Raw genomic sequence first — 20,506 nt, 5'->3', positions numbered from 1 at the left:
GTAATCTCTCAAATTCGGGTCTAACTCTAAGCCAAGTTGAGGAGGTTAAAAAAATGTTTAATAAAAAAGATGTAATTAATTGAATTTCTTCCTCACAAAAAAAATAAAATTCCAATGAATATATTAATTAAATTTAGTGAACAATTATAATTATCCTGAAATTAATTTTTATTTATAATTATTTAATCATCAAGTGTCAAAATTATATAGACAAATGATATTATTTTAAGTACGTCACGGAAGCAATATTTCCTTGTTTGTGGAGAACATTAGACTTGTTTTTATGGTTATGTGCAACACATGTTTAATACTTTTACTAGTTTTTAAATAATGTATTTTTAATTATTGTAATTAGTATAAAGTAATATTTTTATTCAAAATTTTAAGCATAATTAAATATACTAACGTATTTAAAAATTCAAATATTATAATAAAAAATTTTAACTCATAATTAAAGTATTTTTGTCATATTTATTATACTTCATGATGCGAACCCGGTCGCATCATGTTTTGACACAACTCGCCGACATCAGAATTGGCCTAAACTTGAAGGGTCCAAGTGCAAGATGAAACATCTCTTAGTCCTGATTGATTATTAGGTCAATGTTTTTAAAGACTTTTTAATTCAATATAGTTTTATTTAAATTAATAAGTTTGCATATTTTTAATTTTAGACTTGCACTTTGTGTATTCTGCATTTAATAAAGTTATGCATTATGTAACTTCCATGCTAGTTAAGTATGCATCATAAATAATGACATGCATTATGTAACTCCCATGTTAGTTTAAGTCTGCATCATTAAATTAAATCTTGCATTAAGTAACTCATTTGTTCATTTAGTTTGCATTTCAAACCATGCATTTAAGCATCTTAGTTTAATAAATGAGTTGCTGGACATTTATTCAACTCATCTTAGTTTAATTAATAAGTGTTTTTGTTGAACTTTATTTAATAAGTGTTGCTTTTAATTAAGGGTAAACTACAAAAATAGTCACTTTTGTTTATCTCAGATTACATTTTAGCCACTTATGTTTAAAATGTTACGTTTTAGTCACTTACGTTATCGTTTTGTTACGAAGTGATCACTCTATCGTTAAGCTTCGTTACCTCCCTAACGGCGGTCCTACGTGGCAGTCCAAATGTGTTTTAATTGTCAACTTGGATGTCCTACGTAACTGTCCAAATTGATTTTTATTTAATTAAAAACATATTTTCATCCCAACAACTAGACATCCAAGTTGACATTTAAAACCTATTTGGACTGCCACATAGGACTTCCGTTAAGGAGGAAACGAATTTTAACAGTAGTGTGACCGCTTCGTAACAAAATGATAACATAAGTGACTAAAATGTAACATTTTAAACATAAGTGACTAAAATGTAATTTGAGGTAAACAAAAGTGACTATTTTGTAGTTTACCCTTTAATTAATCTTGTTACTAGGATTATTTATTGATGCATGAGTTTAAGTTTATTTATTTTTGCTTCTTTAATTAACTAGTTGCTGGAATAATTGATGCATATGTTTAGCTCATTTATTTAAGTTAAGAATTTATTTTTGATATGTTTAATTAGTGTTTAAATATGTTTAATAAGTTCATTTTAATGTGTTTATTGCAGGTGTCTCTTCAGCTTACAACCGTTACATTTCAAGGCTGTTACAACTTAATTGAAGTGACTTTTCAAGTATTTTTTGGATACAAAAGGAGCTGTTACAAAGGAGGTTTTATACATCATTTAAGGTGTTTTAAAGAGCATTATAACACCCTTTAAAATTCGGCAACAACCCTTTCATCTACCAACTGTTTTTGCTCTTTCAAAAGATTAAATCAAGCATTCAAAACACCATTAAGGAGCTAGTGTCTATTTGGCTAGCCAAGGGACAATTCAAGAGTCATCTTTCAAGCATTAAAGGACATTCATTCAGCTGATTTGAAGTGAATTCAATGATGGAGTTTTTTGGTTCAAGAATGCCAAGAGACTTGAACTTTATTTCAGTTTTTAATTAGCACATTAAGATGAATACTTGTGACTATTCAGCTACTCTATTCTAGCACTATAAATAGGTGAAATCAGACTTTGTAAAGGGACTTTTGACATTTTATTGGATATAATTATATCATTTTGTGAGAATTGTTTCTCTCAAAATTCGTTTAAAGACTTGTTGGCTTATCTACAAAGCTAGTGGCGTCAACTTGTTCTTTCTTTTAATCTGAACTTATCACTATCAATAGTGTGGCGTTCAAACCTTCATACTAAGGTTCCTATCTCCCTAGATAGTGGGTCAATGTTTTATCTCATCTATCCAAAACCACTTAAGCCATATAAGTCCCGGGTCAGCATTTCTTAATTTTGGTTCGTTCTTGCCGCTTGAGAACCATTTCTTTCCATTCCATCCAAAAACTATTAACTTTCTTATAATTCCTTGTTAGTTGAACCTAATTTCAACACTTAGCCAATTTTAAACCTAACTTTCAATGATATTTCCCATACTTACCCAACTATAAACAACTTGCTAATTGAAACGATACTTTCTCGTCGACGATTGGGCAACGCAAATACGACTCGAAATCAAACATGAGATCGGATCGTATTATTTAAAACAATAACTAATTGTTTTAATGATTAAAAATATATTGCTCACGAAATATTCGTATTTGTCATTAAATCATTTGTACAAACTATAAAAATTGATATAGGGTAAATTAAATTCTTCCCTATTCTATTTTTTAATAATTAATAAATTAATCATAATAGTTCGTATAATTAATATAATTATAATATACTAAATTATATAAATGTATTATCTATAAAAATTTTATATAAAATATAAAGTTACTTTTTATATAAATAATTAAATTTGCTATTTAAAACAAAAATTAATATATATATTCTTTTTACTTTATTGGTTGATGGAAACATAATAGCTCAATATGAAGTAATTTTTATCTAATAAATATAAAATAATTTAATATAAAACTTAATTTTTATTTATTGTTATACAAAATCATTTACTAAAAATATTTTAATAGAATAAGGGTTCATGTTTATAAGTGTCATAAATTTTGTTATAAAATTTATTAAATCAAATATGTTAAAATTTTTATTTATAAATGTGATAAATCTCATAAATAAATAAAAAGTATTTAAAATAATAAATACGGTAATATAATAAATAAAAAAGATTATAATACTCGTAAATTATAATTATTTTGGTTTAAGAAGTAGATAAATAAATAATAGTATGAAATTTAGTTAGATCAACTTAATTTTGTGCGAGTCTCAACCAACGATGTCCTTGTAACTGTCATTAAAACATACGCACAGCTGGAGTTTTAGATTATATTCAATTGATCCCCACAGTCAAATATTTGTTTGCCAAATAGTGCTTGAATTGCTCATATGTTTCCTGTTATTATGCTTCTATGCAATTCGTTTAGGGCCTGTGTCTGCCATGCATACAAGATATAGTCACAGCAAAGAACAGTGTGACAAGTATCTGAGACGTGGTAGAAAACCCATAACTTGACATGCTTAACTTTCAGAGCATCCTGATCCTGACCACAGGCAATGGTATTAATCTTTGAAGGACAATTGAAAACGGAAGTTCAGTTTTGTTATAATTCAAAAATTCATCCGGACGTAAATCCAACACTTTCATTTACAGATACTACCACGGGATTAAGACCCGGTATAGCATAAAAATTCACTGTGAAACTACCAAATAATAGTTGCAGTAGCGCCATGGGATAACCATAAGTCAAGGAACTATCAATCATGCATGGCATCAGCATCCCCACCATCAACAATTGATGCTTCATTGAACATGTATTCTTTTTGGTACTCCATCAAGTACTGCGTTGATCTCCTTACATCCAGAAATAGACTGTAAACACGAGTGATGTCCTGCACTTCCACAACCATCCCCTTTCGCTTCCGGCAATTCAATGCAGAAGCCGTGATCAGATGGATAGCATATCTCAAGGAGGTCTCGTGCCCAATTTTGGTCAACAGTTGTTTTGCATCTTCAAACATCTCTACATCTTCCTCTTGGCACCTGATGTCTAGAATCTTACGAATTTCATCCTCAGAATAAGGCTGAGTAGTGATGATTAGTAGTCTATCAAGAAGATCAATTGGAATTCCATGAGGGGATTTGTAATTTGTGCCACGGATTGAAGTTATTCCTCTATTTGTAGCAACGACTAATATCGGGGCCATCTCATTCTCAAGAGCACGGTTCAGGAAAGAAAAGCACTCGATATCAAGCATGTGAACCTCATCGATAAAGAGAACACCAGGCACGATTTCAGCCTTCCCTTCCTCCCTCCACTCTGCCACCTTCGTGTCAATTTGTTCTCTCACCTCAGCATGGATTTCACCAGTATCCCCAGTGAAAAGAGCTAGAAATCCCTGGGTTCTGAACTCAAACATAATGAAACATGAGATGATGACTAAAAATAGATGATTTTCTATTTTAAAACAACATAAAACTTCTCTAAGTCTATTATCCTATAAGGCAGACTAACAAAGATGCTACCTAAAGAAAAGTTGCACCGGATATACATACATTGAGCTCACAGTAATGTTTTCTAGGGATAAATTTTACGCTAGGGAGATAAATTTCAACAAGTTATGATGTTCATACCAGACAACTGCCATGCACAAATTCTTCCCTAATAATCACAAACCAATGGTACCATCACATTTGCTTGAACAACATGACAAAAGATATATAGAGATAGTATAAAGGAACGCTACATATGTTGAGTCCATAAGGCATAAACGTTGGAAGAAGCTACCCGCAACCATTGTGAAGAATCATCTATTTACAAGCTAATTGTGTTTAACCTTCTTCATCCCTACCCAGAGCTCTTAACATGCAGCATCCAATTTCAGAATAGAATCATCACTAGATTGCTTTAAACATGTAAATCAAATCACCTAACTGGTTAATTCTTCCAAAATGTTACAGGTTTCTCCATCCAGGCATAGTTTTTGTTAACCTATCTATATTTTACTTCAGAAGCAAAACAGCTCATAACAGCTCTACGCTAATTTCAGAACAATAACAGATAAACAATGGAAGAACCACTTCGCATTCTAGTTACAGAAAAAGTTAAAAAAGACTCCAGAAATCATATTAAATACAGCAACAAAGCCGCAAATCAGGAAAAGGGTACACATTTTTGCCAAAGATAAGCTAGAATTTACCTGCTGTTAATAACATCGATCTCATGAAGCGTAACAGAATGGACGACTTCTTTTCTTTTCTGCAACTCTCCGTCTGGACATTGCACGAACTTTGTTTGCGGACCCATAGCATCGTAATCCCTCGACCTTGAAAATGACCTTCCAAGCTTCGTTATTTTTCCTGAAGCTTTATCAATAGCTATCACATCTCCACTCTGCACTTTCTCTTTCCCTAATGCCTCGATCATCTTCGCCCCCAAATCGTAAACGGTCTCCATATCCGTCGTTTTAAGCGTTAATTTCCCAGTTTTTGAAGCCGCCCCAGAAACTGCCGGCCGGTCAATCTGGATTTCAACGACTTCGCCTTCGATTATTTCAGTTTCTTCTTTGATTCTTACTCCGATGGACTTTCGAAACGCTTGCATTAAAGCTTCGGTTTTCGACATCTCAAGGGAGAAGATTTCGCTGCCAGAGAGCATCGAGAAAGGGGTTTCAAGGCCAAGAGATTTCGCCATGCCCATCGCAATGGCAGTTTTGCCAGTTCCAGGTTGTCCCGCTAATAAGATAGCACGGCCAGCAATTTTACCGTCTTTGATCATTTGGAGGATGACACCGGCGGCTTTACGAGCTTGTGCTTGGCCCACCATTCCTTCCGAGACGTCACGGGGCTCCAGAGAGGAGTCGAGGCCTAGGCCCCGTATGTGGGAATGAGCCCCAATGCGTTCGATTCGGGTCAGGTCTCGGCTCTCGGAGAGTTTCAGCTCCGTCATTGGATGATTGAGGAAGGGAAAGGCAGGGTTTAGGGTTTTGTGAGAGACTGCAGAGTTTTGAGAAAGACAAGGCAGGGTTTTATGTTAGGGTTAATAGGCCGTTTTAAGGGCATTTCTGTCAAAGTAAATTTTATTTTTAGTGATAATTTATGTGCTTTATCTTTTTTATATTCATATTATATATATTTTTGAAATAATTTTAAGTTGTATCACATGATTAAAATTTTTCATATCAAATTATGGACTCAAAATCAACCTTAAAAGTCATAATTAGACCAGTCCATGGTTACAAGTAAAAGGGATTAAATAAAAATATATGGTTGAAAAATAAGTTTAGATAAAAAAATAAAACTTATGTAGAAAATGGGTCAAATTTTGAGTAAGGTTTTTTATCTGAGCCCACCTTATTCGAATATGTAAAAATAAAATATTATTTTTATATTTTTTATTGCTATCTTCTTATTGTTTTTTCACTATTTTATTTTATTGTTAATTTTATTATTATTTTAGAGGTATTTATTTGTTAAGTTGCACATATCTTAGTGTTATATATACATATTATTTTAATTTATTTTAAATTTGTTGAGAAATATCTATTTCAATATTTTTGATATATTATATTTTTAAAAAAAATTATAAAAATTAATAAAAAAATTAATACGGACAAATCAGATTAAGCCAAATTTGAGTTTTAATATTTTTATTGGAGTTTTAAGATGTAGGTAAAATTTTAGGGGGAAATTTCACAATTACGCTGATATGAGTTGGATGCACGTGATAAGGTTTTGTCGTGTGTGAGATAGTTGATAGTAGTGTTACTAATTTATGGGTTACGTACTGCATCAAAACTTTGTCAGGGTAGAACACTCAACTTGTCCCATTTTGATTTGTCCAAATGGAAATTAGGAAAGTAAAAAAAAGAAACCCTACACCTGCATCAATGTTGATGAAGGTTGATCACATCTTAAACCTATTTCGCTATGATTGCCATATATATGTAAAATTGTGCCGAAAGCACAAATCTTAGGAGGTGAAGCACTGAAAACTCTGAAAAGTTTCATAGCTTTTTCATCTCTCTAATAGCGTACGCTTTTGTGCCCATTCGCAATGCATAGAATTGTATTGCAAAGAGAAATCAGAAGCAGAGCTTCCCACAAGGCTCTTTCTTGGTTCAGTTCTTCTAATCTCTTTAGGTACGTCAATGTGTTCTTTTTAATCCGTGGTTTTGATGATAGATGCTGGGGGGATTCTGGGTTTTGTTTATTTTTTTTCTTTTTGTGATCATTTTCAGGGAACTAAATCTTGTGGCAATAGAGTTTAGTTTTGGATTGTGATAATCTGATCTGTTTAAACTTGAGGGCGTTTTGCTCTAAGAGTTAGTTTAATTTTATTCATAAAACACGTTGTAGATATATTGATGTACATAATTGGATTGAAAATTTGACAGTTTTACATTTTTTTTTTGTTTTGCTTATGATGTGATGAAACTTCTTTGCCACTTTTGTTGAATGTGTTATTTGCTTCTTTTTCTTTTTTGCTGGGCAAAAAGTTTGGATGTTTAAATTTCATGTTGTGTTTTTTCTTGACGAAACTATGTTTTGTATGGAAAACTTCATGTGGATTGTTTTTCTTAATATTTCCCAATTTCCCCTATGCTAGGTCTGTTCATTCTTTACCTTTCGCAACTGTGGAAGCCGAAGGGATATCGGGTTCTCAACCTGCTGAAGTACAAAACTTGGGTATGTTTTTCCCCTGTGAATCGTGTTTTGTTAGCATAGAGGTTAGGTGAAACAACTGTTTTGTAATGAAGTACGGAGACAAGGAATTTCTTGTAATATGAAATGTTTGTGGTTTTAGTGCAAGGTAAATGGACTGGATCTGCAGCTTGGAACACACTTGTGGATCCTCTGAATGGAGAACCGTTCATTAAAGTTGCAGAAGTTGATGGAAATGGAATTCAGGTTTGTCCATTGGATGTAAATGTGTTTGGTGCTTGTATTGCTTCATTTCAGACAAATCTCCGCAAGTTAAGTTCAGATTGTCTCGGCAAAAGCAGTGCATGATGTCTGGGTCTTCAGGGTCTTTGTACTTCAAAGACTGCCTTCTGTTTGGCCTCTTCTCTCTATCAGTTGTTTGCAAAAACAGTTTTTTTTCATGCTTTTAAGTGTATGAACTAAGTATCTTATAACCGTTTAATCAATGCAGCCATTTGTTGAGAGCTTGTCCAAGTGCCCAAAACATGGTTTACACAATCCATTCAAATCACCCGAGAGGTTGGTTTTACTTATCTTTCTGTTCCATATCTCTGCTTATTGCTTTCATATATAATATATTTTTTCTACAGATACTTGTTATATGGAGATATATCTGCTAAGGCTGCACACATGCTTGCCTTGCCAAAGGTAATGTGCTTCAAGGAAAACTATTTAGTTGTTTAGGACAGGTCTTCTAATAGATGCGGGGCAATGTGGTTTTGTGACACTTATTTGGTAATGTGCTTCAAGGAAAACTATTTAGTTGTTTAGGACAGGTCTTCTAATAGATGCGGGGCAATGTGGTTTTGTGACACTTATTTGGTATAATTGATATTGATATTTGGTATAAAATTGTTTTATTATTTTTATGACTTTCAGGTGTCTGATTTCTTCACTAGGTTAATACAAAGAGTTTCTCCTAAAAGTTATCAACAGGCCTTTGGTGAAGTTTATGTCACACAAAAGTTTCTTGAGAATTTCTCTGGTGATCAGGTAAAAATATAGTATCCATTTCTTTGTAAAATTGCCTTCATGAATATGTAGTTTCTTCAATTAGAATAAGTATCAAGATTTCAAATATACCCGAAGTCCATACCTGTGATAGAAATTCATGTGACTCGGTTATGGTTGTTAACCTGGTTCTTCTGTTCTACATTTATGGTAGGTTCGTTTTCTAGCAAGGTCTTTTGCAGTACCTGGGAATCATATAGGACAGCAAAGCCATGGGTACCGTTGGCCTTATGGTCCGGTAAGACATTCACTTCGCTCCTGGTTGATTCTCTTCATTAGAAAAGCATCTTCACGTCTTGTACTTGAAGTGAACAGTTTTTCACATTGCATCATATAATTCTGTCCCTAGGCCTCTCCATGGAACTTAGATATATTAGGATTTGACATTTTTTACGGTTGGTCATATTTCTCATAGTTTCTGAATTTTAAAAATAATAATTCGCAGGTTGCTATTATTACTCCCTTCAATTTCCCGCTCGAGATTCCGGTACTTCAACTGATGGGAGCACTCTATATGGGCAACAAACCTGTTCTTAAAGTTGATAGCAAGGTCTACCACTAGAAGCTTAGTTTTGTTTTCCATTCATCGGTTTGATTGGTACTTTGATGGTCTATTACAAACAAGTTAGCAATATTTTGAAACCTCTTTCTGTAGGTAAGCATCGTGATGGAGCAAATGATGCGCCTGCTTCATTATTGTGGGTTACCAGCAGAAGATGTGGACTTCATAAATTCTGATGGAAAGACCATGAACAAACTACTGATGGAGGTTTGTTAGTTCGAGCATAAATTCTCTCTTGAAACTAAATGAATGTTTAGATATAGAATAAATTAAAATAAATAAATAAAAGTCCTTGAGAGTTTCACCGCCTTTTATAGGTAAGCTCATATACATTATAGAATCCAAACAATCCCCTAGTGATGATTGGCGTTTGGCACCCAGCTAAGCCCTTAACTTTTAATTTGTATCCAATTAAGTCTTTAACCTTTAATTTGTACCTAAATAAGACATAAACCAATCTATTGTTTGAAATAAGTACTTATTTGGGTACAAATCAAGAATAAGAGTTTAATTGCTTATAACAAAAGTATAAGGGTTTGCTTAAGAGTAGTGAAATAGTTTACTAGTTTTTTAATAGTTTAGTTGATTGTCTCCTCTTTCTTTCAAAATCGAGTCTTAAGCTTCTGTGCTCTAGAGCAATTTAGTGAAAAGTTTATCTTGTTCATTTATGCCATTCTCTATCTTATGATGTTTCCTTTAAGTAGGCGAATCCACGAATGACCCTGTTTACTGGAAGCTCAAGAATAGCAGAGAAATTGGCTGTTGACCTGAAGGGTCGTGTGAAACTTGAAGATGCAGGATTTGATTGGAAAATTCTTGGTCCTGATGTTGAAGAGGTTCCTTATAAACAAATTTTAAACTTGACTATTCAATTTGCTTTGTCCAAGTCTTAAACCGGTGTTGGATATATATTTAAAATTTTCTAATGGCAGGTTGATTATGTTGCTTGGGTATGCGACCAGGATGCTTATGCATGCAGTGGTCAGAAATGCTCAGCTCAATCAATACTATTCATGCATGAGGTTTGCAACTTTCATTTGGAAATTTTTTGCCTTAGTTTAGCCTGGTATTACCTACATTACTCTGACTCGGATGTTAGATACGGGTATGTCAACACGAGTATGTTCAATTTTATATATCCGGAGGGTTATATCCCAATAGGCATGCCCAAATATGTGTCAGACTTGGTTTTGTACATTGAGTACTTCAAGAAGAATAGAGTTAGAGAAACATGGGTTATATAACAAATGAATATATAATCTAGTGAAAGAAGACAGCTTTTCCTTCTTATTTGTAACACAAATGTTCTGTTTCTGGTTACTAACTTCTGAAGTTGTTCTATATATATGTAATATTTTCAGAATTGGTCAACAAGTTCACTCATATCTAAAATAAAAGATCTTGCTGAGAGAAGGAAGTTAGCAGATTTAACTGTCGGTCCTGTCCTTACTGTGAGTATACTTCATTCATCGTATTAATCTTGTTATTATCAGTTGGAAGTGCTGAAAATGATATTCAACATTGAATCAAATATTTTTTCTTCTAAAAGAAATAGTATTCTGACATCATCAAAAATACTTATTTATATTTTCCCATTATATGTACAAATATCGATGTAGGTCACAACTGAAGCAATGTTGGAGCACAAAAAGAAATTACTTCAAATTTCAGGTTCGAAGTTACTTTTTGGCGGTGAACCCTTAGAAAATCACTCAATTCCAGCCATTTATGGTGCTATAAAGCCAACTGCCATATACATTCCTCTCGAAGAAATTTTAAAGCCAGCTAACTATGAGCTTGTAACCAAAGAAATTTTCGGGCCATTTCAGGTATAACCATTTAAGGTATCATTCAAAGGATAGAATATTTTCTAAATAAAGAAGGCAAAAACTATTGAATACTATGTTTGCTTGTAGATTATAACCGATTATAAGAAGGATCAATTACCAATGGTATTGGATGCTTTGGAACGAATGCATGCACATCTAACCGCCGCTGTTGTCTCAAATGATCCCATCTTCTTGCAAGTAAGACTTAGCACTTGGGACTTTATAAACCTTTATTTCTTCAGCGCATTATAGTGTTCATCAAATGTAAATCCACAGGATGTGATCGGAAAAACGGTGAATGGGACAACCTATGCTGGATTGAGAGCAAGGACTACTGGAGCTCCACAAAACCATTGGTAAGTAAAATTGAAAATTAAAATTTGTTTCATGTATACTATATCATATTTGGTAGGAGATGAAAATGGAAGACTGTTCGGTACAACGAACGAAAATCCGAGAAAAAAAGAAGAGATTGACGATAAAGTTATAAGCAAAGTTCAATTTAAATCTAAATTTGCAATGGTTATTGGGCTAGGTTTGGACCGGCTGGAGATCCTAGAGGAGCAGGGATCGGAACACCAGAAGCCATAAAGCTTGTTTGGTCATGTCACAGGGAAATCATATATGATTTCGGTCCGGTGCCAAGGGGTTGGGAAATTCCACCCTCAACTTGAGGAGTGTATTCAAAATCATCCCTTAGTGTTTCATTGATGCTTTTGACAGGGCAGTTTGCAGCTTTATAAATAAAAATGAGAGGGCAATTTTTGTGGTTTTAGTCCTAGTTTTAGGGTAATGATACGAATCTAAGATATCGGTATGTGGCGGAGCTTTTTCGTATAGTTAAAGGATTGTGCATGCGCATAGTTGAATATGTGTAGGACACGAATACTTAATAAAATACAAATTTTGAACTTTAGGATGTCTACCTTAGATGCTAATATGACTCCATGGAGTTTCAATTTTCAGTCTCTAAATTCAGGGTGGTTTACCTTCAAAACAGTAATCTAGGGCTAGCAAGTATGATTAGATGAGTTACTATTGCTAATAAAAATTTTGAACTTTAGGATGTCTACCTTAGATGCTGATATGACTCCATGGAGTTTCAATTTTCAGTCTCTAAATTCAGGGTTGTTTACCTTCAAAACAGTAATTTAGTATATTTGAAGCTTTACTTTTCTCTTTCATTTTCCTTGTATGATTAGATGAGTTACAATTGCTTCTGTTACTGCTAAAAAGCTTTTTAACTTAAATAAATATCACCAATTTGCTTTTTGTTCTTTAATACTATCAATTTATTATAAATTACGAATATGCTAGTTTAGCTTCAGAAGGTTGGTAGAAAAATTATTTTATACAATTAAGATTATAAGATGTATTTTGACATTTTCATTATATTCTTTTTCAATTTGAAGATGATTTGCTGGGGTTAAGGAGATATATCTTCTTTTTATGTTTTATACTTGAGGATGCAACAATCATTTCATATATTTTCATGTTATTTATTTAAATTAATTTAATATTTTTTAATTTCACAAAATTGTTCTACAACATAATGATCATCAATCATTCGCTAATTTTGAAACGTCTAATAAGAAATTTTTACTTGTAGCATCTTCGATTATGTATTTTATCTCCAATTTATCATTATTAACTCCTTAATTATTTTCTTGTTATGTAGGCATCAAATAAATCATATGATAAATCATTCAATACATGGTCTATACACATGTAATCAACATTATGGTCTATACACATGTAATCAACATTGTTTTATTTTTGTCTTTCTCAAAATGTAGTAACAAATTTATTTTCATTCTCTTATGGTCTAAGAGTATCAAAAATAAAAGTAATCTTCAAAATTGATAATATGTAGTGCATCTTTTTCTACCATAAGTTGTCACCATCAAATTGATCAAGCTTGACAAAATTGAAGGCTAACTCCCTTAGTATTATATTTTTATGTTGTAGTAGTCATCGTAAAAATGAAAAAGAAATTTAAAATTGTTAGAGAGGCAAGTCTCAAACACACGGGCAAGGCACAAATAAATAATTGAACAAAAAAACTAAACAACAGGACAAGGCTTCAAGATGTAAAGGAACTATACTGGTGGTCTGGATTGAAATGGGATATGGCACGTTTCATAGCTAAGTGTCTAACGTGTCAGTAAGTGAAAGTTGAACATCAGTTCCCTTTGGCCCTTTTACAACCAATTAAAATACCACAGTGGAAGTGGGAGCAAATAACAATGAACTTTGTTAGTGGGTCATTGTTAACACCTACTAAGAAAGATTCAATCTGGGTGATAGTAGACCGATTAACTAAGTCAGCTGATTTATTACATGTTCGCATGGATTACTTTTTACAAAAGTAGGCTAATTTATATATTTCGGAGATTGTAAGGTTGCATGGAGTACCAGTATCAATTATTTCAGACCGAGATCTCCGTTTTACATTTCGATTCTGGAAAAAGCTTCACGAGGCACTAGGTACTCATTTGGATTTTAGTACTGCCTTCCATTCGCAAACTAACAGACACTCTGAACAAGTTATTCAAATATTGGAAGATATGTTAAGAGGTTGCACCATAGAATTCCGAGGTAGTTGGGAGAAACATTTTCCTCTAATAGAGTTTTCCTATAACAATAGCTTGCAATCGAGTATACAAATGAATCCCTATAAAGCTTTGTATGGTCGCAAGTGTCGAACACCACTGTGTTGGACCGAATTGGGTGAATGGAAATTTTTGGGTCCCGAAATGGTACAAGAGTCTAAAGGGAAGATAAAACTAATTCAGGATAGACTGAAAGCGGCTTAGTTAGAAAGAAGTTGTATGTGGAGTTCAAGAGGAAAGACATTGAATACATTATCGGAGATCAAGTCTTCTAGAAAGTGTCCCCATGGCGGAAAATGTTGAGGTTCGAGCGAAAGGGCAAGCTAAGTCCTAGGTTCATTGGACCCTACAAAATCCTTAAGAGGGTCGGTCCAGTTGCATACCAATTCATTGTACTTAAAATTTTCAATAACATCTATATTTAAGTTTCAGCTTGACTAAGTACCTTTAAGCATCAATAAAGAGTATAAATATGGGTTCAATCTTGAATGCGCCTCTTAACACGTTCTGTATGCATAATAGCCCATCTCGCATCTTCCTTGGCGTAGCCTTGGCGTCTTCCCTCAACGCGTACTTCTTTACAACCTGAAACATGAAATAACTTTCGTAAGTTCATAAGAACTTAGTGAGGTAATCCTTCAGTACCTATTTCATTACGCCTTAATGCTTTAGATGCTTTGCATATCCTTCATGTATCCTTTGATCTTTCTTTTCCCTCTGATGGGTACTTACTGGGATTTTCCTCCTTTACTGTGATTATACTTTCTTAGCTGAGGTAATTTCCTTTCTCTTAATATCATTAAAGACTTACCTTCTATTCTAAATCATTAACCATTTCCTTGTCATTTTCCAGTGTACAACCCATAATCATGCAAACTGTTCCTTTTTACGAGCGTACCATAATACAACTTCCTCACTTTCTATGTCTCTTTAAGATCTTGTCTATACATAGACCTTTGTCATCTTGTTCGCCTTATCAATGCACTTATGACTTCATTTCATACTTATCGACTTTATCATTTACATTTGGGGCAAGGTAGACTACGCCTATTTCTTAGTATAGAGTTCGCCACCGATTGTCTCTTAAGATTTGCCTTAAAGTTCACCGAGATTTCTATTTATTCCTGAGTCTCATTTCTTTTACTTATACCTTAAGTCTATGTAGGGTTCACCATAACTTTCCTTTAGAGGTCCTTCCTTTAAAGTTCTTTGTATACCTTATTCCTTCTGCTTGTCCCATACTTTGTTCCTTCTTAGTTCATTACATTTATTAGGCCTTCAAGGTACTATACTTATCATTCCTTCAGAAGACCTTACACACCATTCCTTCCTTGTCTTTCGAAATTCTTTTCCTTTCGTTCGTTATTCACCATAGGGGTGTTTCCTTAAGTAGATGTCACAAGGGTCATACTTTAAATTGCGCCACGAAGGTATTCATTTACATTTAGTACTCGCCACAAAAGCTTCCATGTCCAGAATTTTGCTACAAAGGCGTTCATTTACATTTAGTACTCTCCACAAAGGCATTCTTGTCTAGAGTTTTGTTACAAAGGCATTCATTTACATTCAGTACTCGCCAAAAAGGCTTTCCTTTCTTGGTGATTTAGGCGATAGGGATTTGCCTAGACTTACGCTTAGTGAGGCTTGCCCTTCATTGTCCTGTGACACACAGAAAACCACATTAGGTAATAACCTTCCTTAATTTTTCCCATAAACCACCAGTTACAATCTTACATTATATGATTTTCTTTCCATATGATGTCATAACCCACCAGTTACGGTTTTACACGATATGGTCTTCTTTCCATATGATGTCATAACCCACCAATTACGGTCTTACACGATAAGATTCTTCAGAGCCATGACCATGGGCTTGTCCTTTCAGATATTTTTGTTTTTAGTCCCGACGAACCCTTTTGACGACTTTGGAGACAAACATAGACTCTTCATACTTAGACTCGTCTTTCATGAACTCATTATATGTTGACTTACTCATAACAGACATATTAACACATTTCCATTATCCAGACATAAGCATCCTTTAACCGCAAGATTCATGTTTCATACTTTGACCACGAAACTTCATGTGATCCATACATGCAAGTTCATAAATCTTTATTCCTCATACTTTAGATTACTCAGCGCAGAAATATCTAGAATGCATGCAATACATGTAAGAGTCAGTTTAGGGTCTCACCTTATAACCTTAAAGGGTAGCTTAACCTTCAAATCCATCATTCAGCAGGATGCTACAACCTCCTCTACCTTGTAGAATAGAAACACTTCGTTAGAACCCATCTGGGTAACCATTATCATCATTTTAAACTCAGACATCTCTCAAAGTCATATTTCTTCAATCATACTTACAGATGTATGTTTCCTTGGCAGACAGATCCACGAAATGTACCTTGTAGTGAACAAAATCACTAAAAATATCTAGGATTCCAAACTCAATTTAGAGCAATACTTCTATCTCTCTTTAGCCCTAAATTCTTTTTTTTTCAGAGAAAAAAAAAGAAGATAACTTTTTTCTTAACCTAACCGGAGTGTCCTCTTAACTTAACCCAAGTCTCTATGGGAACTTGGTAAACAGCACATCAAGACTGTCAAAATCTATCACCTCTAAGAACTTACTCGATTACTCCTTTAACCTTTAACCTTTCTAGTTCACGTTTGGTTAATTCCTAACTAACCTTCCTCACAATTTAGCTGGCATGAGACCATAATGGCTACAGGGTGTATTGTGCCACTAGCGTGAACTCACATCCTAAAAGTCATTTTACATAACCATAAGTCTTATTTCACTACTCATAGTAATCGGGCATGAAATTCTTACTTTGTTCTCATATTGGAGTCTGCCCATTCTAAACGCCAAAAGTATATTTGGGCGAATACCATTTTGCCAATCATACTTCTTTATAACCATGCGCCATATCCATATATTCATACATTTATACCATTATTCTTTGTTTGGTCATACCTTATCCCTTTCATGATTTCCCTTAACTATTCCTATTACAGATGGCCCCACAGACATAATACTTTTTGTTTGCCACATACTCTAGCGCACTCTAACTTCTATGTTCTTATCTAGTTAGTATGTGGGGTTAGCCATAACACTTCTTATAGAGCTTTTCTTTCAGAATCCGTTGAGCTAGGGTGTACAGGCGTTTTCGAGGAATTTGTTATGCTTAGCCAAATCTTTATGTCTTACTTGCTCCAATCTTACTCTTTGTGCCTTACTCCCAATAATATCATTTGATCATTGGGACTTCGCCAGGTGGGATGTTACAATATTCATAAATGTATTTCACGTCTTCATATTAAGATGATATTGATCCGACCGTTCCCATATCGTTTCAATCTAGGAAATTGAGGTGAGACCGGATTTGTCCTTTGAGGAGGAACCCGTACAAATTCTAGATCATGAAGTAAAGTTTTTGAGAAGGAAACAAATTTCTACTGGTTAAGGTTCTGTGACGGAATCATGGCAAGTGAAAGAGATGTTTTGCCAACAGTATCCTTATTTGTTTGAACCAGGTAAATTTCGAGGACTAAATTTCTTTAAAGAGGGGAGAGTGTCACGCCCCAAAATAGAGGGAGTTAATCGAAATAATTAACCAAGAAATGAATTAGGCTTGATGGTTAAGTAGTTAGTGCCCTCCCTAGAGGTCCTAGATTCAAACTATTCCTCTCCCATTTCTTTTCCTTTTATTTTAGCAAATTAGGATAAAAAGCACACTAAAATAAGTACTATTTGAAGTAAAATTAAACAAGATATAGGATTAGGTCTAATGGTTAAGAGCAAGATTTCTTTCCCATTAACCTAGAGCCACACTCTTCCCTTTTCATTTATTTTTTTTTTCTGGCCAAAATTGGTTAAATTGCCATGCCGCCCCTAGGATTTCCAAAACCCTAGGTATTTAGCCATATTTTCCTAATTAGATTTGGATTCTTGTTTTATCGTCAATCCCTATTAGAATTTATGTTCTCTCTCCCTATTCCTTATTTCTTTTCTTTTCCTTTTCTTTTCATCATATTTCCATTCCATTGTTGTTAATTATTTTTGGTTGTCTCGAATCAAAACATTCTCTATTTACTCATGTTTGTATTGGTTGTCAAATTTATCATCGTTAGTATCCGTGATTTTTCCAAAGTTTGGTAAGTGCATTTGTTTCAATTAGTAGAATTTGTAAATACCGCAATAGCACCGATCCACATAAATCTTTCAATTCGATTACTAAATGTTTTTCGATTTTTACCGAATATTTCGAAAATCTTTGACAAATCTTGAAATCAATCGTTAACTCATGTATAAATTTCATTTGAAGGACATGTTTTAGGTGCATCGAATCAGATTTGACCGTAAAGAACGTCGATCGGGCTCTCAGTGAAAGGTGTGTGTTCTTTTACAAGTGAATCGGGGCAACCGTGCCTAGGATTAGGACCACATGGTCTCCCATATGGGCATGTAGACAACATAGGTAGACCACATGGCCCCACACACGGCCATGTGCCCTAGAAACCTTAGGTTAATTCGTGAACCACATGGCCAAAACCCTTCCACACGGCTTGCCACACAGCCGTGTCTCCCTTGTAGGTTAATTTTTACACTTGTCACACTGCCACAGTCTGTTACACAGTCTGGACACACGACTGTGTAACCCTCTCATACGGCCTATAGCCTCTCACACGGTTGTGTAACCCATGTTTTACAGTTTTGCCCAAAATTTTGTGAACCATCCAGTTTAGTCCCTGTATAATCCCCGAACTGTTTCTAAAAATTTTATTCAGTCGATTGAGTCCCTAATATTATGAACATGCTAATATATGTTATTTGATGATTGAACTGCTACTGTTTAGTGATTATATGTGAATATTTCATATCTATTGTCATTGTTTTTCTGATGAACTGATAGTGTTATTCTTACCACTGTATTACTAGTTGCATGTCTACTGTCACTATAGAACTGAATACATGTTAAACATGCCTACTGTTACTATTGAATCGAATACATATTAGCATGTCTACTGGTTCTGTATTGTCTTGTTACTAGCATGTCACACTGAATTGCATTGGGTAGGATTATTGAAATGAGGAAGTACTAGCAGTTTAATAATCTGCAAACACTAATGGTTTATCCACGAATTTACTAGCATCTTTTGTCTACAAATACGTTGTGTATTCATAACCTACTGGCAATTTATTTGCAAACACTGATGGTTTATCCACAAACTTATTGGCAGCTCTTATTTGCAAATATGTTGTGCATCCATAACCTACTGGCAGTTCATCTGCAAACACTGGTGGTTCATCCAAAAATTGGAGTGTCGGGATAAAAGAGTTTTGGGGAACTCTTACTGTGGAGTGTAGTGGTGGGGTAGGATCTTTTCTAATAAACTGAAATTGCATTGCATTGACACTCATAAGCATGCTTGAATGAACTGTCAATTCCTGTTATACTATACGTATGCTATTGAACTGAAAACTATTATTATTGGTTTATTAATCTACACTAGTTTACTTGTGATCGGACTCACACTGAGCTTCATAGCTCACTCCCCTTTTAATTCCCATCCTTACAGATAACCCACCAGGTTAGGATGCGGACACAACATACAGAGGGCTCGAAATCGTTTTATTTATATAAAAAGTATTATTAAGTTTATTTATATAATTCTTGTTATTTCGAAACTGTATTGTTTTATTTATATTGTGGCATAGAACTTATGTTTAGGGATTGTTTAACATGCGTTATTTTTAATTTGAATTTAGAACATGGAATTAGATTTGGTTATGCATTAAATAATTTTGATTTAACTTATTTAAAACTAAATTGAATATCACTTTTTCGCTAATGGTTAATAACTAAATTTTAAGTAATAAATAAATTAGGAATTAGTTAAGTTTTCAAAGGTAATCACCGTTAGAAGAAAAATGCTAAACTTAATCAGATTTTAGTTAACTCGTGGATTTTTCTGAAAATAGGCTCAGTTTTCTTCTAAGATAAACAAATGTTTTAAAATGACTATTTTATAAACACCGTTAGCTTACCGAGTCATTTCGGTGGCTAATGTAGTCTTCCGAATTCGAGCCTAATGTGTAGGTCGGGTTGAGGAGGTTACAAGCTTTTCTTGTGATAGATTAGGGTTTTTATGCAACATTTAGTTTTTAATTTATTGAATGATTTTCTGATATTGATTTTGTTTAAAATTCCTAGGATTGTAATTAGGTAATAGTTTTTAGAAGTTAATTAATACAAATCATTAAAGAAATTAGGATTGATTGTATTTATAATCTTTAATTTCTTGAATATTGATTAAAAAATTAGCATTTTATTTAGAATTTGTTGTTGCTAGTATGATTATTGTAAATCTTGTATTTGAAAATTGATATATTGCATTCTCATGGCACCAAAAACACTTAAATGATTTTTATTTTTGTGAGCAAAATTACTAATTGTATGTTGGCTTCATGAACACCTTTATGTATTTAAGGCTTAGGTTTATTTGTTCTAAATGTTTAACAAAAATGAAAAAAGATTAAAGAAACTCTACTAGTGCAAGAAAAAAAGTATACATTAGTTAAATGACTTTAATAAACATTTTAATTTTAAAAAATTTAACTTACAATCTAAATTTCCTAACTCCGCCACGGTTAACACATATCATAATATATGTTTTAAATAACACCACGCAACAAGAGAAATATTTAATAACTTATAATAGTTATTAGTAATATTTAATAAAATTTAATCATTTATAAATTTTTGA

The 20,506-nt window shown here is 33.6% G+C and overlaps 2 protein-coding genes across 5 annotated transcripts; one reads left to right on the top strand and one right to left on the bottom strand.

Moving 5' to 3' along the window:
* Positions 1-3,595: 3,595 nt before the first annotated feature.
* LOC105788397 (uncharacterized) lies at positions 3,596-6,024 on the bottom strand. The gene is made up of 2 exons (XM_012615283.2): positions 5,216-6,024; positions 3,596-4,421 (listed from the first exon to the last, which is right to left on the bottom strand). The coding sequence occupies exons 1-2, from the start codon at positions 5,962-5,964 to the stop codon at positions 3,773-3,775; spliced, it is 1,398 nt and encodes a 465-aa protein (XP_012470737.1). The 5' UTR covers positions 5,965-6,024; the 3' UTR covers positions 3,596-3,772.
* Positions 6,025-6,844: 820 nt separating this feature from the next.
* On the top strand, positions 6,845-12,304 carry LOC105788395 (delta-1-pyrroline-5-carboxylate dehydrogenase 12A1, mitochondrial). Of its 4 annotated transcripts, none has more exons than XM_012615280.2 (16): positions 6,845-7,157; positions 7,624-7,703; positions 7,822-7,925; positions 8,170-8,237; positions 8,309-8,366; positions 8,598-8,711; positions 8,884-8,967; positions 9,175-9,279; positions 9,385-9,498; positions 9,996-10,127; positions 10,224-10,313; positions 10,653-10,742; positions 10,911-11,120; positions 11,208-11,318; positions 11,397-11,476; positions 11,656-12,304. In XM_012615280.2, exons 1-16 carry the CDS (start codon positions 7,072-7,074, stop codon positions 11,792-11,794), a joined length of 1,665 nt encoding a protein of 554 aa, XP_012470734.1. In that variant the 5' UTR covers positions 6,845-7,071; the 3' UTR covers positions 11,795-12,304. The 4 variants fall into 4 exon arrangements, with proteins under 4 accessions (XP_012470734.1, XP_052483195.1, XP_052483196.1 ...); XM_052627236.1 differs by having other exon boundaries at positions 7,088-7,157; positions 8,618-8,711; XM_052627235.1 differs by lacking the exon at positions 8,309-8,366 and having other exon boundaries at positions 8,618-8,711.
* Positions 12,305-20,506: the final 8,202 nt, after the last annotated feature.

This window comes from Gossypium raimondii, chromosome 2, assembly GCF_025698545.1.
Source record: "Gossypium raimondii isolate GPD5lz chromosome 2, ASM2569854v1, whole genome shotgun sequence".
Lineage (NCBI taxonomy): Eukaryota > Viridiplantae > Streptophyta > Magnoliopsida > Malvales > Malvaceae > Gossypium > Gossypium raimondii.
The sequence above is the reverse complement of the archived record's forward strand: the minus strand, read 5'-3'. Positions and strand labels throughout refer to the sequence as shown.